Source organism: Symphodus melops (genome assembly GCF_947650265.1).
Source record: "Symphodus melops genome assembly, chromosome: 17".
Lineage (NCBI taxonomy): Eukaryota > Metazoa > Chordata > Actinopteri > Labriformes > Labridae > Symphodus > Symphodus melops.
The window spans coordinates 21,633,276-21,656,129 of NC_136707.1; the positions used below are offsets into that span (position 1 = coordinate 21,633,276).

The 22,854-nt window shown below is 43.5% G+C and overlaps 2 protein-coding genes across 5 annotated transcripts; both read left to right on the forward strand.

Annotated features, from left to right (window-relative positions):
- Nucleotides 1-186: 186 nt before the first annotated feature.
- Nucleotides 187-6,423, forward strand: adap2 (ArfGAP with dual PH domains 2). 2 transcript variants are annotated; one of them, XM_079367304.1, is made up of 11 exons: nt 187-638; nt 1,616-1,740; nt 1,841-1,932; nt 2,765-2,853; nt 3,242-3,354; nt 3,792-3,941; nt 4,032-4,115; nt 4,679-4,741; nt 4,972-5,046; nt 5,133-5,361; nt 6,026-6,423. In XM_079367304.1, exons 1-11 carry the CDS (start codon nt 551-553, stop codon nt 6,052-6,054), a joined length of 1,137 nt encoding a protein of 378 aa, XP_079223430.1. In that variant the 5' UTR covers nt 187-550; the 3' UTR covers nt 6,055-6,423. The 2 variants fall into 2 exon arrangements, with proteins under 2 accessions (XP_079223430.1, XP_079223429.1); XM_079367303.1 differs by having other exon boundaries at nt 188-638; nt 4,969-5,046.
- Nucleotides 6,424-6,736: 313 nt separating this feature from the next.
- Nucleotides 6,737-22,658, forward strand: rhot1a (ras homolog family member T1a). 3 transcript variants are annotated; one of them, XM_079365379.1, is made up of 20 exons: nt 6,737-7,183; nt 9,204-9,262; nt 9,389-9,470; nt 9,898-9,941; nt 10,030-10,083; nt 10,181-10,233; nt 10,353-10,461; nt 11,349-11,450; nt 11,675-11,773; nt 12,260-12,368; nt 12,478-12,598; nt 12,841-12,925; nt 13,024-13,169; nt 13,354-13,454; nt 13,539-13,669; nt 13,927-14,010; nt 14,139-14,261; nt 14,609-14,811; nt 15,878-16,000; nt 20,887-22,658. In XM_079365379.1, exons 1-20 carry the CDS (start codon nt 7,147-7,149, stop codon nt 21,002-21,004), a joined length of 1,983 nt encoding a protein of 660 aa, XP_079221505.1. In that variant the 5' UTR covers nt 6,737-7,146; the 3' UTR covers nt 21,005-22,658. The 3 variants fall into 3 exon arrangements, with proteins under 3 accessions (XP_079221505.1, XP_079221506.1, XP_079221507.1); XM_079365380.1 differs by lacking the exon at nt 20,887-22,658 and adding an exon at nt 18,050-20,872; XM_079365381.1 differs by lacking the exon at nt 15,878-16,000 and having other exon boundaries at nt 6,739-7,183.
- Nucleotides 22,659-22,854: the final 196 nt, after the last annotated feature.

Consider the following 22,854-nt stretch of genomic DNA (forward strand, 5'->3'; position numbering starts at 1 on the left):
ATAGGTCTCCCTCGCTAACATGAAAAAGAAAAAAAAGAACGAAATATGCCATCTGATGAGGCCTGGGGCCAAAATCTTCTGATTCTTCGATTTCAAGTCAAGGGCCACAAAAAATCCACTCAAGGGCCACAAATGGCCCCCGGGCCGCACTTTGGACACCCTTGGTTTAAGTGTTCACCATAATTAAAGTTTCAGACTGATCGTGAGCTGATGTTTTCTTTGGAAGCTTGAAGCGTGTGAACACTTAGCCCACTGGGTGAACTGGTTTCAGGTATGAATGTGTCTCATTAGTGCTTGTATTTAGGAGATCACATAAGTGGTTTGTAAAACAGGAACAAGCCTTGGTGACAGCTCATTGTTTCCGTGAGTTCATGTAAACGCGCTCCGGAGAGGACATGGGGAGGAGGTGCGCTTTGCGTAAAACTCATCTTTTTTTTTAAAGTAAGTTTGAATTTCGCCACGTGTCTAACGATGTGACCACCATGTTTTGAAACCACAACACACGTGATTTACCGTCGTGTGAGAAGGAAAAGCGAAAGTTTCTTCCGTCATGGCAAACCCTGAACGCAACCAAAAGATCCTGCTGGAGCTCGTGAAGCAGCCGGGAAACAGCCGGTGCGCAGACTGCGGCGCGCCAGGTGAGCTCATGACCTGTGAAGGATAGAAAGATGTTTAAGTGTTGTGATGTTATAGATACAGACAGTGGCGGAATCAGGTTGGCAGGTTAAAATGCTATAGGCTACTTTTAAAATAAAAACATGAAAGAACAGAAACCTGAATGCTGAAGTTACGTTATTTAAGTGTCTCAAAGTTCACTTGTTAACTATGTTTGAGTGATAATGTCTGAGCCCCATCAGGGAAGTTTTAAACAGTCATTGCAAACTTTGCACCCTGCTGTGGTTTGAGGTTCATCAGCCCTCTGGGGCCCTCTGGGGCCCCCTGCTGGCCTCGGGCGCTCATCAGCTCTCTGCGTTTTCATTTGACCAGCAGCACCATTATGTAATTAAAAAAAAACCTTTATTTCTAATATTTATGTGTCCAATAAAAATGTGTTTATGACTTGCTTTGTTCACCATGGTGTCACCACTCCACCCTCCCTCAGTCCGACTGTGAGATGCATGTGTGAACAGATCAGATCAGGAGAAATGTTCAGGAGTGCATCCGTGAAAACAAATTGATTGATGTTTTTAAATGATCTGCTTGGTCAAAGACTCTTTTTGTTCACGCAGAGCCTACAAGACTGTTTTAACAACACAGGAAGTGGCCCCATAAAAAAACGTTTCTGTGGTCATAGTTAGAGGAAATTACTTTTTGTGTTCTTGTTTTAGAATGAGCTTTGGTCATCTGAACCTTGATTATTTATATACAGCTGTAAGATTACTTCACAGAGGATAAAAATGGAATGAGAAGCTGAGTCTGCTTTTTATTTGTTAACTGTTCTCTGTTGATTTGTCTTTTATAAAAACAATTAGTGGGTGGCAACGTGATCTAATCCTCAATTATCCCCAAAGACTCCAATTTAGGAGAAGAATACAGTTAAGAAAGAGTGTAAGAAAGATTTGGTAAGGAGCTGCCAGGTGGTGCGTTAACGCCACCTTGTCTGCATCCATTTCAGATCCTGAATGGGCATCGTGCAAACTGGGTGTGTTTGTGTGTGTGAACTGCTCCGGCATCCATCGCAGCCTCTCCAACAGGGTGAAATCCATAAAGCTGGACTTCTGGGAGGATGAGCAGGTGGAGGTAAACAAAACAACAACCTGCCTTTGTCATACCCCACGTTTAATTTGTCTCTCTATGATGTAATCAACTCTTAACTGTGTCTTTCTGGACTGATGAAAAGTTCATGAAATCCCACGGTAATAACAGCGTCCGAGCTGTGCATGAGAAAGCTGTTCCAGCGTACTACTATCGACCTCAGGAAAACGACAGTGCGTGAGTATTTGAATCCAGATCCTTCTCTCTCTTTCCCCTTTAAATAGTCTTTTTAATGTTCAGCGTTTTGGTTGTGTCAATCAATCAATTTTTATCTGTACACTAATTAATAACAATAGCTATCTCTCAACACTTTACTCTAAGCTGATAAAACTATTTGTTGTCTACAAAGACTCAACGTTCATCCATCATCAGCACTGAGGAACATTTATTAACTTGAAGATAAGATATCTTTATTGTCATTGTACAGGTGCAATGAAATACTGTTAGAGCAGTCCAATAGATGCCACAGAAAAATGTACAAATATACAAACACTATAATCAAATTTACAAGTATATATGAGAATATGAATATAGGTCATTGATGCAGTATAAATAGACCGTATGCAGTTCATTATACACTGGTTGAAGGTAACGTGCTGATTAATAAATATGTTGCAGTTAAATGTATATAAATATAAATATATTATGTTGGAAGTGACATTTGCTAAACAAATAAATATATTGCAGTTATAATATCAGCGTTTGAAGAGAGTCATGGGGGGGGGGCTCAAGTACTCCCAGCACAATATGTGATCAGTAACTTCATGCTACATAAAGATCACAGACAGTGATGTGCAGTAATGTGATGTGAATGTACAGTAAGTGTTCATTCTCTGTTTGCTGACTGGGCAGTGCTGCAGAAAATAAAGAGAAGTGCAACTTACCGAAAGTTCAAAATGGATGAAGTTCCCCTACGAGAGCACAGCGAGAGAGTCGCATTTATCCACTGTGAGTTTGACGTGCTGCTGCAGAGAAGTGTAAATCTATCTGACGTCTGCTCTGTCCGCAGCCTTCTAAGAGAGCAGTGGATCCGGGCCAAATATGAACGCAAGGAGTTCTTGGGAGAAATCAGATATCCGCCTGTTTCATACACAACAGGTGACTTTTGACACATTTTTTAAAACATATGTTTGGTGCATACATGTGTGTATATATATATATATATATATATATATACTTACTGTATAAGGACAATGTGGCTCCTCTAACTCAGCCACATCTGTGCAAGAAAAACATTTTCTTTGTCCAACAAAACACTCAGGCAGAATCTTTGGGTAAGAAGAGAGAACATAGATATATAGGGAGTGTAATCTTTATGAAATGAAGAACAAAGACCCATCATGAGCTCAGCACTGAGAAACATTTATCACAGTTACAGTGGAGAGGAGGAACTTTCTTTGAACAGGCAGAAAGCTGCTGGAAGGCAGCTGGGAGCTGTTGGTAGTCGTGCTCCTCTGACTGTGCTGCTCTGTTGGATGGACTCCAGGTTTCTATGAAGGGAGACTGTGGAAGAAAGGGAGAGACAACGCTCAGTTCCTGAAGAGGAAGTTTATGCTGTCGGAGAGAGAATTCACCCTGACCTACTACAACAAAGAGAATGTGAGTTACCTGAAGCGCTGACTCCATTCACTGAGGAAATATTTCTTTACAAAGAAAATAAAACAGGCCAGGCCATCTCTATTTTACAGTCTAAATTATGTCTTTACTTCTGTACTGTGTTTTTGAGCAACAATAACAACCAAATAATCCCCGGCAAATAATCCCCGGCGATTACTAAAGTATTTCTGAGTCTGATCAGGTGGCTCATTTCTAAAGGTTATGTAACTGATCTTTTAGGCGGGGTAACTCGTTCTGTCAGTAGAGGTATCAAATGATTTCAAAGGTAGCAATAACTTCAGGTACAGTAGCTCATTATGTCAGCTCAGTTTTATGTCTGTCTGTCTGAGTTTTTCATCTCATTGAGCCTCATTCTGCTCAGAAACAGCAGCACACTAACGGAAACCGTTATTCTAATCTGAGGTGTAATTGTGATTCAGGAGTCAAAAGGCCCTAAAGCTGTGATCTCCGTCAAGGACCTGAACGCCAACTTCCAACCAGAGAAGATCGGTCATCCTCACGGGCTGCAGATTACCTACCAAGAGGATGATCGCACCCGCAACCTTTACGTCTACCACGAGAGTGCTGAGGTGAGACTCTGCGCCACCACCCAAATGTTCTGATCATCGTACTGTGTCTCTGGAGTCGTGTCTGAAGCTCAGTCTCTCCTTCTGCTTCAGGAAATAGTGTCATGGTACAACGCCATTCGTGCTGCTCGCTACGCGTACCTGAAGACGGCATACCCGACTGGAAGCGACGAAGAAGTAAGCGTCAAACCTTCTCGCACCAAAACGTCTTTAACAGGATCCAACAGGACGAGCTGCAGACAGGGTTAAAGGGAAAAGGAGATTGTGGCTGAGGAAGCTACTGCAAGGGAAAAATCAAAAAGACTGCATGATGAAAAAAATCACAGAGTTGAGCCAAATGTACAAGACGAAGAGTGAAAACAATCTGGCAGCCTGGGAGAGTTCGACTGATGAGGCTGAAGGGAGGAGCTGGTGTGTGTGTGTGAACAAACCTAATGTCACCTTTATGCCTTTACTATGTCCGCTCCATGTCCTATTGTTTACGCTGAGAAGGCAGACTCAGAGGGCAGAACAAACTGTGGGAGTGTCACTCACCTGGGGGAGGGGCTACTGCCCTTTGTGATGTCATGAAGGGAAAATCTCCAGACTCAATCTAAGTTAGAACAGACTGACTTTTCTCATCATTTGGAGGGTTTGTAGTCGAACTAGAGACACATATTAGTGTTAGAGAAACATGATAAAGTGTGTTTTAAATAATATGTGAGCTTTAACACTCGTCTGTTTTGGCGTTTCTTTGTCAGCTGATACCAAAGATAACAAGAAAGTCCCTCAAAGAGGGATACATGGAAAAGACCGGACCTCAGGTGAGTTTAAAAGGAACAAAAGTTGAATGTGCAGATGCCTCTTCTTGCACGAGATTGCATGTTCAGTTCTGATTCTGCATACAGTATGTCAGAGTGTGTACCTGCTATGTTAGCTTTTACATTGATTTGCAACAAAACACACTCACTGGAAATGTTCAGGAAAAGTTCATAATGGACTCAGTAATTCTCTGCTGTAAAACTTTATCATGTCATGTTTGTTTCGACAGCAGACGGAGCTATTCAAGAAGAGGTGGTTTATTTTAGACTCTGAGAAGAGGAAACTTTTCTACTACAAAGGCCAGCTGGTGAGATAACGTCTTCACCGTACACACGTTTAATGAGCTCTGTGCTTTTTCAAATGTTTCTCCGTTTTCCTTTGTTGTGAACGTAGGATGCGGAGGAGCTGGGGGTCATTTTCATCGGCACAGAGAGCAAAGGATACTCTGCGAAGGAGTACATCCCTAAGCACGCTCGGGGGAACAAGTGGAACCACGGCGTGTTGGTGGAGACGCCTGAGCGGCAGTTTGTCTTCATGTGCGAGCAAGAGAAGGAGCAGAGAGAGTGGCTGAACGCCCTGAGACAAGTCCTACTCAGACCCCTGTCACCGCAGGATTATACCAGTAAGTCAGACGACGAGGAAACTTCAACCTCAGAGTGAAGTGCATGGATATTAAAAGCTTTCTCATATTCACGCACACACATATAAATAATCTGTCATATGAAGATTTTAAATTGATGCCATGTGGGGTCTTTAAAGTAGAGTACAGTCGGATAATGTACTACTTTTTTTTAACCTGTTTTTGACTGTGGTGATCTTTTGTACATGCACACCTCTGCTCACTGCCTCCATATGGTTGTTGGAGCTGACCATGCGTCCTTTAGGTTCATAACAAACTGTAGCTGCTCTGACTCATCATTGACTCGTAAACTGGTTCACTTTCATTTGTAAGGCCATTCTTTGTCTGCTCCGACACTCCCTCTGTGTTTTTATCTTGTAGTAAAGTACCAGACTGTTTTCTTTGCAGATACTGTGGCGCCCAGATTTGACTCACAGATGTTTTCTGCTCTTTTATTACACATTTGAGTGTTTATCTAAATGGGTTTTTTGCTGCACACTGTCTAATCTCAACGGGACTGACCTGGTTAAATAAAGTTTCATTCAATGTCCATCAGGGAGATTTTAATATAAAAGGATGGTATTCATGCATGAACTCTACACCATCACAGAGAAACATAGCTATTTTATTAAGCCTCTGTGTGACCCTTCACTCTTGTGTCTTTCAGCTGAAGCCAACCTCAGGTATAAGAAATGAAGAACGGCACGGTTAACAACAGGACGATGAAGAGAAAATAAAGAGCTTTAAAAACACAAGTGACTCCTGCAGCACGCCAGAGACACAGAGACACTGTGTTCCTCCCAGTCCTGACTCCAATCTTTGTGTTGGAGTCAAACATGAACACTGACTGTGATCTGAGACCAACATCACCTTTGTCACTGGTGCTCAATATAAGACTTAAGGAAGAACTGTATCAGAACAAACCTGCTGTAATGAACAAACTTGCTGTAATGAATCAGTGCAGGTCATCATGCTGCATTTATTTCATATCTCATTGATTAATTCTTTCATGTGTTACACATGAATAAAGATATTATTGGGCATTTGGTTGTGAACATATTTCATAGAAATGCACTCTCCATAATAAACGTTTCTACGCAATGCGTGAGAGGCGTGCCTTTTGAGGGAGCACAGAGAAGGACTGAGGGAATGCTACTTATAAAATCATGCTGATTTTCGAAAATGACCAACCCTGCCTTTAATTAATAAAACTTAAAATAAGTTTCGGGGGAAAAAAATATGAAATTCCACTTATAATGATTTAAGATGCAAAGTGCTCTTTTTTTATTAATAATTTTGTAATGTTAACAGTTTTCATTTATATAATGTGTTTTGTAAGGATTGATTAAATAGCGGCAGTTCTTCACTGCGGCGCTAGAGGGCAGAGCTAAGCGGGGGGTTGTTTTTTCAAATTCAAATGAAGTTTGTCCTTGGCGGCTCGTTGTAGTTGCCGGGTACCTGGAGGTCGGGCATGCCCATGATGAAACAGCCTCTGCGAAGTGCAGTGCAAGCGCCGAAAAGACCGTGAAATTACAGGAAACGGCGAAGAAAATGTGGCACGAAGCTCAGTTTTAGACGTCGTCTGTGTTGAGCTGACTCGTCGCACGTGCAGAAGAAACGCGCAGAAAAAGCGCGGCGCACGAGCGAAAAGTGTCCGTCCGGTTTGTCCTACAAAGAGTCTGACAGCGGCGGCAGGCCTGACGGTGGATAAACTGTCGAGGAGGAGGAGGAGGACGGCTTCAATGAGACAATAAAGACCTTATTGTTATTACAGAGGGAAGCTGAAACATGAGGAAGGACGTGAGGATACTGCTCGTAGGAGAACGTAAGTAACGGCTGTGTTAGCTTAGATGCTAGTGACAGGAGCTAACGGCTAAATTAGCTCTCAGTTAATTAAATGATATAAACATCTGTGTGCTTGAAACATGAGCAACAAGAGGCTGGTTGGATTATTCGTCAGTGTATCATGACTGTCATAATAAAGTTTCTATCTGTTTTTATTTTCTATTTGGCGTAAAGGTGCGTTCACGTGGTGTCTGAGTAATCGGAAATATCAGTTCTCTCTCCGGGAAAATTCCCCTCATTCATTCATTCTCCATCCTAACATGAAAATAACGATTTGCCATGCCCTCATAATCACTGCACTACCTGCTGCGTCCACGCCTCATCTGAGTAATCTGAATACTTTAGACAAATCACATCTCAAAAGGTTTAATACACATATGTTGTATTATATTTTCTCCTCTGAGTCGGATCTACAGGGGTCAAATGTCACACAGCTTGCTGCTCAATGTCAACATGAACTACGGCAGAGGATTAGGGCCAAACATGAGGAACAATAAATCAGGAGAGGAGAAGAAAGTTGTAAACATTTTTCTTTTCATGATGTCTATATTTAGTTCTGCAGGCGGTTTTTTAAGTTCAGAGAGGAAGAGAGGCGGAGCAGACAGTAACCCTGATAGATAGATAGATAGATAGATAGATACTTTATTGATCCCGAGGGAAATTCAAGGCATCCAGTAGCAGTATACAGACAGGCAGGACACAAGACATTAGTCACCCTGTTCACACTGAAGTTTCAAGACGTCCGTCCCTGTCAAGTTTTGCCTTCAGTGTGAATGTTGCAGGCGTGATGATGGGACAAAGTGATCCCCACTGTGAGCTGCCTTTGGATGGAGTATCAGAGGGGCGAGGCGGACTTGTTCAGACTGACCAAACATTAAACTAGAAGTTCTGTGTGTGATCTCCTTTAACAGAGGAAACTGAAGTTAACTTAACCGTCATGAAGGTGGAGACAAATCATTTTCCTTTTCAAAAATTTGATTCAATATCCTGATTCATGTCCTCCTTTGAATAGTCAACGTTTATTTCCAACGAGCCAATTTTAAAAAACACACAAAATAATCTGCTAATTTTGACGTGAGAAAAGGAAACACAGCCAGTGCTCACAGTTGACTATGTTCCTAATGTTTCTCATTTTTTATGGCTTAAATAATAATCAGATTATGAAATTTAAAGTTAGTTGGCTCTTGTTGGGTAAATATTTTGGATTGAGAGCAGAATGAAGGGCAACAGATCCGGTCTTCCCCTTTGTCTGAGTCTGACCTGCTCGGTCTGTTTGCTGTGAAGCTCATGTGTTGTTGGTACTATTTCTATTTTGGTTGTGGCCTACATTGCCACATTAGGCGAGTTGGTACCGACTGTTCCAGAGAGACGTGCAGCCAGAAGGCTACGTGCCGCCGTCTTCATCGCCGTGAAGTTCAGGAGAGCTCAGTTTGCAGCAGGTTACACTGAGAGCCTTAAAAAAAAAAACCTGAGGTGTAATGACAACTATCCAGGGAGATTTGAATCACTGGTGCGTCTGGATTCAGAGACGGTGATTTATTTTGGTCTCTAAAACATAAATCCAAACTGTGTCACAGAGTTTGTTTAGATTAAAATCAGCGCACTTCAACACTTCTTTTCACTTAGAAATGAACAATTATAAATAAATGTGAGTAAACCCCGTTATATCAGAGACAAAGTCGGACGATACTGACAGTCACGTTACATGCTGATATCGTCTGATTTAAAGAGGTCGGTCTCTGCTGAATGTATTTAAAGTGTAAGTTGATTTGCAGTGACTAGTGTGCATCTCTTTATTAAATCTCTCTGTAATGAACTTAATCCAGGATCGTGTTTCTCCACTCTGCTCCGAGTCTTTGCACTTCACCGTCAGCTTCTCTTCTCCGTGACCTCCTGTCACTCGACACGTCACCCTGACAGTGTAGAGGTTGTGTACTGACGCTCATCATCAGAGGTATTTAAAAAGCTTTTTCTTCTTTTTCCCTCCTTTGCCCTTACAGCCAAGGTGGGGAAGACCTCGCTGATAATGTCTCTGGTCAGCGAGGAGTTTCCTGATGAGGTACGTGAACGCTCACATTCGGATCATTTTGAGATGAAAATGCAGAAGAGGCTGAGTATTTCTCGTGCTGTCACAGGAAGAAAAAAGACGCGTTTTGTGATGTAAGTTCATGTTTGCTTTCTTAAGGTTCCTCTCCGGGCGGAGGAGATCACCATCCCTGCTGACGTCACCCCAGAGAGGGTGCCCACACACATCGTGGACTACTCCGGTAACACGAACACACATCTCTGTTTGAAGATCAGTCATCAAATAGGCTTTTTAAAAATGTCTTTTTAACCCTTTTAGATTTGTGGGGAATCTATTTAAGTATATAGTTCATGAAGAAAACAATATGAGAGAGGGGGGGGTGTCTTAATTAAGCTTGAATCAACTTATTTAGCCCAGTAACAAAAAGACATCCACGTCTTCACCTTTCAGCCGTGTGGCTGAAGTTACCAAGTCCACAAAGCTCTGAACTCTGAATCCTCCTCCAATCAGCCTTTTCTTTAAAAGTAGAGAATTGGGTCAATGCTGTTTTCTGTTGAATTGACGTGACATGAATTGGCTGTATACAGTCCAGTGAGCACTCCTCTGTATTAATGAGAACAGGTTGTTATATGATCATCTGAACATATGTGGCTTTCTGACCCCTCCAGAAGCTGAACAATCAGAAGAGCAGCTGTTTCAAGAAATATCAAAGGTGGGTCTGACGTCATCATCTGCAATCACTGTGTTTTTATTTTTCCTCTGTGTGAATCCCCAGTTTATATTTTCATTTGTCCTTACAGGCTAACGTGATCTGCATAGTTTACTCAGTGAACAACAAGAAGTCCATCGAAAAGGTGAGCAGCGTTTTCTTCACATTAAAAGTCGGTTCCTTGTCGCTGTTTGTAAACGGGACGCGGCTGCAGTGTTTGATGATGTGATTTACTCCCTCAGGTGACAAGTCACTGGATCCCCCTCATAAACGACAGGACGGACAAGGATAGCAGGTGTGTTCCTGTCACTGTAATAGATTGATAGATGTGCGTTTGTGTGTCGGCTGAGACGGCATGACGTGCAGCTGCTCCAATAACTTGGCTGGTTTCATTGATTATTTTTTTTCTTGCAGGGTGCCGTTGATCCTCGTGGGGAACAAGTCGGACCTGGTGGAACACAGCAGCATGGAGACGATTCTGCCAATCATGAATCAATACCAGGACATCGAGACCTGTGTAGAGGTACGGGATGATATCTAGGAATACTGTGCAGCTCTTTTTGGATCTGCTGAGACGGTTTGTGTGACCCTTGATGAAGCACCTGAGAGCGTTGACATTAACTGAATCAAACCTGAGTGTGGACGTGGTGCAGTCCGGCTCCTGACTCCTCTTACACTCTTCGTCATGAATAGATTCATATCCCAGAAAGCCACGCCGCTCTGATGGACTGTGTGAGTGTGCTGAGAGGTTCTGCTCTCCGACAGGAAGCCTGCCTTCGTCTGTGTCTCAGTTTAATTCAATTCTCCCTCTGTAGCTTGAGAGCGCTCAGTCATGCTCTCCTCAGGTGGATCACTTACAAAGTTTAAAAAAAAAAAAAAAAAAAAAAAAAAGGGAGCGTGACGCAGACGTGAGAGACACGGAGTCAGCTGGTGAGATTTGGACTGGAATAAAAGACGTGAACTGGACTTGAACTGCTGGATCAGTGCAGTGGTGGTTGTCCTTATTCTCCATTAGTGCTCTCACAGTTGCAGAAAATCTCTTGAGCTGCGTGTGAACGCAAACAGCCACAGCTCTACTAGTATTTTTCTGCAGAGAGTCAGAGCGAGCTGATGGGGGAAGGCAGCAGGATAAAATCAGGAGACTTCATCTTGTGTAAATGAGATGCACGCCCATAGACTGCCTGCATGCGACTGATGTAATTAAAACATATTTTTAGATGCATATTTTTTTAAATCTGCACAGCAGCTTTAATGCTTCCCATACTGTCTTTTCATTTCACCTCTCAGTGTTCATGAGAAATTAAAGTTAAATTAAATCCCTCTGTCCTTTCCTCAGCTCGTCCTTCTGTAGCTCGGGGCGTCAACACTCACACTGTCCTCTCTCTCTTTTTTTCTTTCTCTCCTCGTTAGTGCTCTGCCAAAAATCTGAAGAACATCTCTGAGCTCTTTTACTACGCCCAGAAGGCTGTTCTCCACCCGACGGGACCCCTGTACTGCCCGGAGGAGAAGGAGGTGAGCTCCTCTCTGTCGATGCACATAAAACTCACATTGTTACGTGTTGTTGGAGCTTTACCAATAAAGTTTGATAGATTGAATTTGTGCTCGAACAACTGCTTTGAAGACGCTTCATATTTTAGGACTTTAATGTTTGGCAGCCAGGATTACAGAATCTCTGCTCTGAAATCTTTCTGTATCATTGAATCTCCGAGCTGATCACGTTTCCTTTGTTCTTCCAGTTGAAGGCGTCTTGCATTAAGGCGTTAACTAGAATTTTCAAAGTGTCTGACCTGGACAACGACGGCATCCTGAACGACAACGAGCTCAACTTCTTCCAGGTAATGTTTTCCACCCGATGTTCTTGACTTTGGGCCGACTTTTGCCACATGTCCGATGTGTCCTTGGGCAAGACACTTAACCCGCTAAGTTTCACCCGCTGCTTCTTCTTCGTGTGTGTGTGAGTGTGTGAGACCTGTGTTAGAAAAGGGCTTTGAGTAGTAACTCATGAAATATAACGGCTTCTTCAGCTTCGACAGCTTGATTAGCATCATGTTTTCTGCAGGGTTTTGATTCCTACCTCAGCTGATGTAAATGTAGTCGTTGTTTATCCTGTGAATTTACACACACGGGGTCGGTTAAGGTGTCAACATTGAAGAAAGTGAAACTATGGGATGTTTTCTTGTCTTGCATCAGCTCCAGTTCGTCGTCGTGTCGCGTCCTGTTTGGCGCGTAGAGGAGGATAACCGTTCCGTTGGTTTAAGATAACGTGTTCAAACATGAATGAGACCTGACTAACTCGATGTTTTGTTTGTTTATGTTTACAGAGAACATGTTTTAATACACCTCTGGCACCTCAAGCCTTAGAGGATGTGAAAAATGTGGTGAGGAGAAACATGACGGACGGAGTCAAGGACAACGGGCTGTCTCTCAAAGGTCAGAGCGTTTCCTCTTCTTGTTCCCTTTAACAATCCCTCTCGTCTGCCTTTTGTTGTTAAGACGACCTTTGACCTGTTGTTCGTCTCTGATTGGCCCTTTACTGCAGGCTTCCTGTTCCTGCACACTCTCTTCATACAGCGAGGTCGACACGAGACCACCTGGACTGTGCTGAGGCGGTTCGGTTACGACGACGACCTGGAGCTCACGCAGGAATACCTGTTCCCCTTGTAAGCTCAAATTAAAACGGGGTTATATTTCATGTGAAGGGACAAACGTCTGCGTCACTTCAGCAAGACGATGACCTCATTGTGAGGATTATATGAACGATAATCGTGTGCCGATTTCTGTCAGCGGGGTCGAAATCTGTGGATACACGTCGAAGCGATCGATGCTGCACTAAAAAACTAAGAGATATGAAATCAATGCTGCAGATAATGGATGTGTGTGTGTGTGTGTCCCTCTAACGCAGGATAAAGATCCCTCCTGACTGCACCACCGAGCTGAACCACAACGCGTACCTCTTCCTCCAGAGTGTCTTTGACAAACACGACAAAGTGAGAGCTTAGAAGTGTCAGAAAACACGTTTTCTTCATACGCTGCACGTCGTGTTTTAACGTGGACGGCTTTACAAACCTGTCTCTCTGCGATCCAGGACAGAGATTGTGCGCTGTCGCCGGAGGAGGTGAAGGACTTGTTCAAGGTCTTTCCCTACATGCCTTGGGGCCCGGATGTCAACAACACAGTGTGCACTAATGACCAGGGATGGATCACATACCAGGGATACCTCTCACAGTGGACGTGAGTGTGGAACATTTCTATAAATACACACACGCACCCAGACACACACTCGCTCCTATTTTAGTTTGATACATTCTGAGCGGGGTCACACTTATGTAACGTTTATCTTAACGTTTGTATCTTTATGTACAGATTTGAATCACGTCGGCCTGACTCATCAGCATGTTTCTGTTTTCTGCTGTAGGTTAACAACATACCTAGATGTGCAGCGTAGTTTGGAGTATTTAGGTTACCTTGGTTACTCTATCATCTACGAACAGGAGTCCCAGGCGGCAGCCATTACAGGTAAGGAAAGCTGGAGCAGCCCTAACAGTGTGGAGAGAATAAAATGACCTCGGCTTTGACGCTTGCTTTTCCTTTTTCTTTCAGTGACGCGTAACAAGCGCATCGACCTGCAGAAGAAACAGACGCAGCGCAGCGTCTTCCGCTGCAACGTCCTGGGCGCCAGAGGCAGCGGGAAGAGTGGCTTCCTCCAAGCCTTTTTGGGCAAAGACCTGCAGGTCAGTGGAAATCTGTGGTTATGAGCTACTTTTAATGTGGAACGATACAGAACGTGAAGTGTTAAAGGAGCATTATTCATCACAGAATAAGTCTTTGATATCAATCTGCACATTTCAGAAGCATTAGTGAGCATTTAGCGAAGCAGCTTAAGCTCAAAATGAACAATACACACAAATTCTAATTTGAACAATCTCAGTGTAGTTTACACCGAGGATGCACAAAGAGCCGAAATTAACAGTTTTATTTTCCACCACAGCAACAGAGGCGGATTAGAGAAGACCACAAGTCCCTGTACGCCATCAGCACCACCTACGTTTACGGTCAGGAGAAGTACCTGCTGGTGAGAAACGTTTACTCCTCCTCTGCTTTCTGGATTAGTTACATAATCTGCGTGTTACATTAAACTGTGAACCTCGGCATAAACCGTAATCCCTCCATCTGCACTCTCTCTCTCTCTCTCTCTACAAGCTCCACGAGGTGATGCCAGACTTTGACTTCCTGTCGGAGGCCGACCTCGCCTGTGACGTGGTCTGCCTGGTGTATGACGTCAACAATCCTCGTTCTTTTGAATACTGCGCCAAAGTGTACAAGGTACGTTTGGGGTAGATGGTTCATCCTTCAGTGATTGTCTTTGCTTAGTTATTATTCTCACCTCTCTTCGCTCACCGACACGAAGCTCTCAGTGTGACGTAACTCAACTCAACTCATTTAACCTCGTCAGCCAAAACCTGCATAGATCGCTCTCCAGATGTTCGCTCTGCACTACTTTTTACAAATCATCAGAAATACCTGCAGCCTACCTGTGAAGGCGTTGGCAGAAAATAATATGACCTCTTTTTCCAAAACAAACCTAGCACGGCCAAACGCAGAACGAAACCAAACAGAGCAGGAGGTAAAGTAACGAGGACGTAAAGCTGAAAAATGATTTTGTTTTGCAGCAATACTTCATCGACAGCAAGACGCCATGTGTCGTGATCGCTGCAAAGTCGGACCTGCACGAAGTACGGCAGCACTACAGCCTCACGCCGCAGGACTTCTGCCGGAAGCACAAGCTCCACCCGCCCCAGCCGTACACGTGCAACACGACCGAGGCGCTCAACAAAGACATCTACACGAGACTGACCACCATGGCCATGTACCCGTGAGTATCACGCCCGAGCGTCTTCTCATTTTATCCCCCTCTTAGATGAAGGTTCAGGCAGATGCGTGCAAGCCCCTCCCTCAAATTCTTGAAAGTTAATCCTTTAAGTTTACAGGGTGCTTAAAAGCTTTGTGATCGGATTAGATTGGAGAGTAGATTAATTAGCACTAAATGGGATGTGTGCGCTAAATCTCATATTAACTTCTTTAGTTTGATTAACTGCTGCACTTTCAGACTTTGATATTGAGAAAAGTTATTATGTCTGAGTCACGTCTGCAAAGTCTGGACACACGATAATTAGATTATTTACTAAACACAAATTAATCAAAGTTCAGGGAGAGCACCGGTCAAAATAAAACTACCTTAACTCAAAAATATAGAAAAGAAAATACAGACATGTTGCTTAACTCCCTGATTAAAAAAGGAGCGTGCACTGTCAGCCTTTTCTCAATCACGGGCCGTTTCCTGCAGCGCCGCTCAAAAACAAAAAGTCTCATAATGACGAACACACACACAGTGTAATACACACGTGACGAACACGCTCAACAAGGAGGAAAAACATCTGCGGCTCCGGAGGGAATCCAGTCTCAAACAGCAGTGCAGATATTGGATTGTTCCCATGGAAACCTGGCTCATTTCTTCGATTCCTAATTTTTTTTTTAATTGTAATTCACTAATTTATCTTAGATTTATTTTATAAAAAATAAATAGTGGTGGACCTCCCTCGTCAGAAAGCTCTTTGACGTGAAGGCAATAAATCGTTAGGACTTCTGCGTTAGCTCCTGCACGTGGTTCGATTCTCCTGCTAGAATCAGTAAATTGTTGTCGTGACTGTTTTCCTCCTTTTTGTTGTGATTTCATCTCCTCATGCCTCCTTGAAGATCATGATAAAGTTCATATTCCGCGTTTTCTTTACGTTGAATCGAGTGGTTGAATGGAGGAGAGCAGGCTTCAGCTCAGAAGTTTCTATAGTCATCCTCCTTTAGTCTAGGTTGGTCCTCCTCCTCCTGTTTGTCTTGTCTTTGTATGGTGGTGAACGCACGCATTTTTGTGTGTCTTTCCGCAGCCACGCCCGTCTCCGCTGCATGTGTGCCTGCAACAGGTGCACCTATTGCCTGTGTCAGAACCTCCTCAAGTCGGAGCTGCTGAGAAATATTAAGGCTCAACTCCGCAGGGTCGTTTACAACAGGTTCATACGTAGAACAGTTTAGTGTTGTTCACGTGCTCCTCTCCCTGCTCTGTGTCTCCCACTTCCTTATCGGAGCTCTTTAACACTGTTGGTGGTCTGCTCATAGCCCCCCTGCCTTCCTTCACTTCGCTCCTTTTCTCAGATTTACGCTGCATATCCACTGCAGGAAACTACGACATCCACTGTGATTGAGCACGAGGGCTCATGTTGAAATGAACGCGTTACTCTTCTTCATATGATGCTGAAGTTTGGTGTTCTCTCACTGCTGCTCGTCGCACACATGCCAAGCTGTGTCTTGCTCGGCTGACCCTCAGCATTGTGACGCTTGTTAAAAATAGCGATCGAGGCTCGCAGAGTTCAACGTTTTTTAAACACACGGTTATTGATTTGTCCCTGTGATATTTCTTCCACTTTAGAGTTTCTTTTTCACTGCAAAAAACTCAAACCTTAAGGACTCTACTGTGTGTTTTCTGGTCAAAATATCATGAAATATGAATGAAATTCGGTTTACAAACCCAGATTAAAATCCAATTTAAATATAGACATCAACAATGAGGTACTAATTGCTTAAAAGGATTAAAATACTGAAAGGAAAAAGATGTTTGTCTGGACTTTAATGAAGCTTAATGCGACGAAATCAGACAAATTCTCTTTGTACACTTTAAGATCTCGTTATTATCCCAAACATCTTAAGGTAAGAAGTGGCGGATCTCACAGGGTTTGTTTGTTTACTCCGTCCAGACATGAGAAACACAAAGTCACAAACACTGCTCACAGTAATGATGGCCTGATCAAAAACATGTGAGTGGTGTGTGGACGAGTCATGGTAGCTGTGTTGGTCTCTACTCCAGCTCCAGCCGGCCCACCCGCTCTCTGTTCAGTGTGACCCTGCTGCGCCAGCTCACCGCCCGGCTGTTTGCCAGGAAGGTGACCGTGTGCTGGAAGAAGTGTGAACAATGCATGCTGGCTGCTTGTGCTGTGCAAACTTTCACTCAGTGATGCACTAACACGAGGAGAGATGGAAAAAAACAGAATTTCATTAGGAAGCATTGATGCTGTTTTTGGATGCTTCTGGAATGATTGAGCCGTCTTCAGACTCTTAATATTTACGCCAGTGTGACGTTTGACCTTCAACCTGATTGTCGCAGAGGCGTAACGGGAGGAGGAAGTGATCCCCTCTCTAGTCTAGTCTGCACCATCTTCAGAGGTGTTACTGAGGACAGGACGACTTTAGCAAAGCTTGCAGGGGAGTGTGTGTGTGTGTGTGTGTTTATGCGTGTGTGTCCCGCTGTGCCGTGTTTCTGCAGAGCCGAATGAATGCTGACTCATTATCAGCTATGGATGAAACCAACTGAAATTAAATCTGTGAAATCGGTCGGCTAGTTTGTCCTGCAGTGGATATACAAACAGCAAGTCTTGGCTAACACTTTGAATAATTTGCACAGAAACTTAAGTTTGACTTTTGATTTGTGCTTCATTCAGACTGAAAACTTCATCCAAGTCTGCATGTTCTCTTACATGACTGTCATTTTTCTTCCTTTCTTTATTTCTGCACGGCACCTGACTTGATCAGTGCGGCTCTCTGATGACCTGTGATGATATTTTCAGTCCATCCTGATCCTCAAAGTCGACACCTACAGGAGACACTTTGTTCTCAAGCTGAGAAGATGGAACTTGTTTTTACAGATCTGATTCCACTTCTGAAAATACAAAACATCCCTCTGACATCAGCGAGATAAAGAAAAAAACTCCTCCTGGAAATATCTGATTCTTTCAGGAGTTTTCTGCAGGTGTTGAATCCTGTCTGACTTCCTGTTAGTGCTCTCTGATATGTGGAGAAGGCAGTATGGATACACACAGTGCTTTCTGAACTGATGCTCATGTGCTCTCCTGTAGGTGAAGACTTCTTGAATGTTTCCAGCTGATGTTTAAAGTCAAAATGTGTTTCCTTGATGTTTGAATTGATTGTATTGTGCTGTCATTTCATTCTGTTTTTCCCCCCCCCCATCTTGTCCGTCCTGTCTTTGTGTTTTTCTTTCCACTCATCAGGTGTTCAGAGTCATGTTTTTGGCTGCCCCTGTTCCTCTTCCTCCTGCATGTTTTCACCCTCTGCTAATCTGCGTGTTGCATGCCTCACCTTCTCTCCACTTCTCTGGGTAGCTCGAGGCCTGCCTTGCTCTGTTTGCAGCAGGGGAAAGGTTTCTCATCTCCCCACCTCTGCAGTGACGAGAGCTTGGTGTTTGGAGTGAGATGGGGGAGGTTTTGTGCAGAACAGGAAGGGGTTGAATGGCTGTTAATGGTGTGAAATATCTGCAGGAGTGAGTGAGTTTGAATTCAGTTTGTTTGCACATAAACGGCTCAAAATGTCAGACTTTGGGCTTTGATGGACTGAGACAGAGCTGCGTTCTGCAGTGCTGCATCCAGAACTAATGTCTGTGTGTTGATGCCTTTTAAACTCTTTGAGGTGTTGATACTATTAATAGCATGGCACTTTTAATGGTTCAGCTCTGGCAGCTTCAAAGGGCCGACGCAGCACACTGAAGGCACCGCGCTGCAGAGACGAGGGTCGGTCGACGTTTTGATCCAAATCATTTGCACAGAGTAGTTAATGAATTAAGTTTGCGCAGTTTTAATAATGTATTTTGCATTTCAAAATAAAATGTGTTGGGCTTTTATTTTGACTTTTTGTACTGCTGTTTGACATAAAGTCAGGTCTTCCTGTAGCGTGAAGGTTAGGACCTGAACTTTAACACTGAAACAGGAAGTGCTTCGGGATCCTAAACTCACATCAAACAGCTCAAAGGCAAGATGGAGTTTGTTAAAGTGAAATGAGACATTCAAAGGTGCAGCAGCGTCCTTTTACATCACTGAGACGACAGGGAGACACTGAGGAGGATTTTCTATGGTGAGCCAGAAGGGACAAAAAGCGATAAAAGACATGAGTGCATTAAAGTTCAGAGCTTAATTAATCGTGATGAAGTAGTGACGGCTGAAATCTAAAGTTTTATTTCAACTGTATATTTTTACCAATAAAAAAAACCTTGTTAGTCTGAATAAAGAGAAATAAGAATAAAAATGATTCTCAAAGGACACAAACCTCATTTTTAACGCCTTCATCAAAAGTTTCTTTGTCATGATGAAAGTGAGATTTAACGTCCTGGCTGCCACGCGGCGTGTAAAGATGGTACATGTGGCTTCTTTTTTTTCTTTTTCTTTTTTTGTCCTTGTTTGTGTGTGCGGTGACGTTTGAGCTGGTACGCAGTCGTGGTCGAGCTTGTGCTTTGATGGTTTTTGGTGCTGAGTGAAGTTCTGTATTCATGAGGCTGGGTGGAGCTGGGTGATACGACTGATATCATGGTTACTGTCTTTATAATGTTTTAATCTTCTCTTCAGAAGTGCAGCACTTCTGGACTTTGAGTTGAAACTGTTCAGGCCTGATCACACACAGACACGTCGCTGTAAAATCATCGTCGCAGGTAACTATTGTTCCCTTCAGTACGGCGCTCACGCCGGGCGCTCTCAGTTCAAGAAACGGAGTCACAGCGTGCATCAGTGTCAAATCAAGACGGAAGCTTCTGTCCACTTTTTCTAACATTTCTCCCGCTCCTCATCGAGCAGCGGTGAGAGAGAGCTCCACCTTTGCTCCAATCCATTTTAATCGGATATTTAAATTGGTCGTCTGTATGCACAGGTAGCTGCGTTTCTCTCAGATAGGCTCGGGCCGAGTGCAGCATGTCTGTGTGTGATCAGGCCCTTAGACCGCTGTGGACGCTTCTAATTTAGTTTTTGACATTTTGAAGATTCAATGAATAATTGGTCAATCAAAACCTCAAAAAAAAGATTTGATTCATGTGTAAGAGAAGACTCTCCCAGCTCCACCTGCTCTATCTGTACACACACACCCAGGCAACCTTATGACCTGGTGCTGTGTGTGTGTGTGTGTGTGTGTGTGTGAGGCTCCTGGGCTGGGTGGAGGATGTGGGGGGCTGCCTGCTGTCAGAGGAGGCTTTCAGTCTGACACAGCAGGTTTCAGCCGTCTCCGACCTGGAGGGGTCGGTCTTTATGGACGCCTCTGCTGAGACGCTAATCCCCCCCGACAGGTAACGGAAGCAACCAATCAAAGAGAGACATGGGTGTTATTTCTGAACATGTGTGGATGGATGGGGAGAGAGAGAGAGAGAGAGCATGATGTACGCTTATCAACTTCCTGCTTGAGAGTCCAAAGAGAAGCTCATTTAGTTGGTTCAATCAGCAGCTGCTTTGTCTTAATATGCTAAGCTAACTGTCAGCAAATATTTAATAAATGTTGGCTCTACTTTTCATTGTTTTCATGGAGAGTGAGTGTAGAGGGTGCTGCTGTGTGTGTGATGTAAGAACCTCAGAGCAGAAACCATCTGATTTAAACTTCTGTGTTTCTGTTTCTCTGCTCTTTGTCGGTGCTTGCTCTCACTGTAGTCCACTTAGATCCTCAGTGTTTGTGCTTCTCGCCGGATCAGCTGTCTGTGTGTTCGGTCGGGCCGGTTTTTATCAGGATATTAAGAACCGTTGGTTTTATTAGTTCCCTTAGTTATCTGCCTCTTTGTGAGAATCAGCAGCTGCTTCTTGTTGTCCCAACTTTGCTTCTTCCTCCCAGCCAATCGCTTCATCTTTTTCATCTGCTCCTGTTGCACAAAAATCAAAAATGACACCAAATGTCAAGAGAAAGCATGTGCTCCTGTTTCCAGCGGCTGTGATAGGCTAATAGGGTCCTGTCTGCAGAGGGGAGAGCGAGCACATGCCTTTGTTTTGTCATTTTGTGTCTCATCCCGCTGTGATTTTTAACAAGCTGCTCCCTCTGCATTTGTCTCCTCTCACCTTCTCTCCTTTTGTCCTACTTCCTCCCTCAGGCACATGGCTCAGGCGGACCTGAAGAACTCCACCTTCTGGCTGAGAGCGAGCGTCGGGGCCACGGTGTGCGCCGTGCTCGGCTTCGCCATGTACAGAGCGCTTCTCAAACAGCGGTGATCGGACAGCTGGAGGCTTCCCGGTCCCTCTCTGACTCTGCCCTCTTTTCTTCTACCTGAAAGACTCAAGAAAAAAAAAAAGACTGACCAATCAACCTGGGCAGCATCCTCAGCCCACAACTCCTCGTCACCCCCCTCCCATGATGCATCACGGGCAAGAACAAATGAGCTAAATCCTAGGTACATTTTTTTTTATGCGTTATGGTTTAATTTTTGTCTATAATGACATCGGACGGGGACGTTTGACCTGCAACGACCCAAATGATTTTAGATTTGGGGAAAAAAATCTGCTAACAGAAATGATGCAAATTCAAACGCAGAAGTCCAGAACAAATGCAACGACAGAAATGTGCTGCAAATGAAGAAGAAGAAAAAAAAACGTGTTTCAACAAGTCAAAAAACAAACAAACCCACCAATACAGAAAATTCATTGTGAACAGTGATGTCACCCTTTGGTCACTAAAGGGGAGTTTTGAAGTGCAACAGTGGAGGTGGAAAAAGCCTCCTGATGAACAGCTGCATTTCACCTGATTTTATGATACATCATTCACTCCCCTAACTAATCATCATCCAATGAAAATGGATGAGTTACAAAAGAAGATATTCCCTCCCCGCCCAGGTCACTTCCTCATCGGCGTCACTGAGCGCCCCCTACAGGCCGGCAGTGCTTCAGTTGAGGCAGCATTTTTCTTTCTAGTTTTCTGTTTCCATTTGAGCGAGTTGAGGCTTTTTGCAGAATGTTTTTTCCTTTTCATTTGCAGCTTGTTTTCTGTCGTTGCATGTCATCTTAAAATGTCCTCGTTTGTTTTGAGTACGCACTTATTTCAGATTTTTTGCAGCACATTTTTCCTGACGGGAATCGTTTGAAGATGTTGCAGGTCGAGCCACCATTTGAAATATCACTTCTTCATGAGCTAAGTCGTTCTGTCGATCTGGGATCTGTTGGTCTAGTCTAGTCAGTCCAGGGCAGACACCACTCGTCGCTGGGTGTTTCCAGCTCACCCAGTCTTGTTTTTTTATTCTCTCAGGTCAGTATTATTCTCAGTTAGACGTTTGGAGACCAGAGAGAAGCTGCCATAATCAGACACGCCACAAAGGGACTCGATTCTGTTCATAGATGTGTATATGCAGTAAATATTATGTAAACTCATAGACAGCAACACCTTCATGAGGTTTATACATCTAACACTAGAAAGGTCATGGATGTCATGCACTTGTTTTTTTGCGTGTTAATTTATTAACCTGTTTTTTTTTTTCTTCTGGTCTGTTTTGAGTGCGCTGCATGAAACAGAAGGAGGGATCGACATTTTCCATGTATTTTTGTATTTAGTGTTCTCAAAGCTTGTCCTCGAGATGTATCATGACTTTCTGTTTTTATTTTTCTGCTTCTCAAATAGAGCTGTGTCCCTCTTATTATTATATTTTTATGAAGTTAGAGGCACCATAGAGACAGAGATTAAGCAGTTAACAACAGCCATTAAGCGCACCTCTCCCACCTTAAAACTATGACAGTGTTTCTTCTCATGTTTCTCTTTTTTTTCCAACATTTACAGTAAATAAAAAAAGAAGTATGCTCTGACACAGCTGTGTATGTGTGAGTGAAACGGCAATTTAACAGCAACAAGGAAAATAAAATGGTTTTAAAAATCTGACAATTACACCCACTGATGTCATTGTGTTTGTGCGTCATCGCTCCGTTTAACGAGGAAACCTGGGACATGAACGCATCCACCGCTGTTTTCTTGAACAACTGGGACTTCTATGAAGCTGAATAGAGAAGTGAGTTATTGATGCGGCGGTGCATGATACTGCTCGGTGCTCTTGTGAGGAGGAAGTCTCACCACACACACA

Bases quoted from the DNA above. Each gene is read 5' to 3' on its own strand.
- rhot1a (XM_079365379.1), top strand. From the start codon at position 7,147: ATGAGGAAGGACGTGAGGATACTGCTCGTAGGAGAAC. The intron at 7,184-9,203 runs GTAAGTAACGGC...TTGCCCTTACAG, and splicing joins GATACTGCTCGTAGGAGAAC to CCAAGGTGGGGAAGACCTCG. The intron at 13,455-13,538 runs GTAAGGAAAGCT...TTTTTCTTTCAG, and splicing joins CCAGGCGGCAGCCATTACAG to TGACGCGTAACAAGCGCATC.
- adap2 (XM_079367303.1), top strand. From the start codon at position 551: ATGGCAAACCCTGAACGCAACCAAAAGATCCTGCTGGAGCTCGTGAAG. The intron at 1,933-2,764 runs GTGAGTATTTGA...CTCTGTCCGCAG, and splicing joins CCTCAGGAAAACGACAGTGC to CCTTCTAAGAGAGCAGTGGA. The intron at 5,362-6,025 runs GTAAGTCAGACG...TGTGTCTTTCAG, and splicing joins GTCACCGCAGGATTATACCA to CTGAAGCCAACCTCAGGTAT.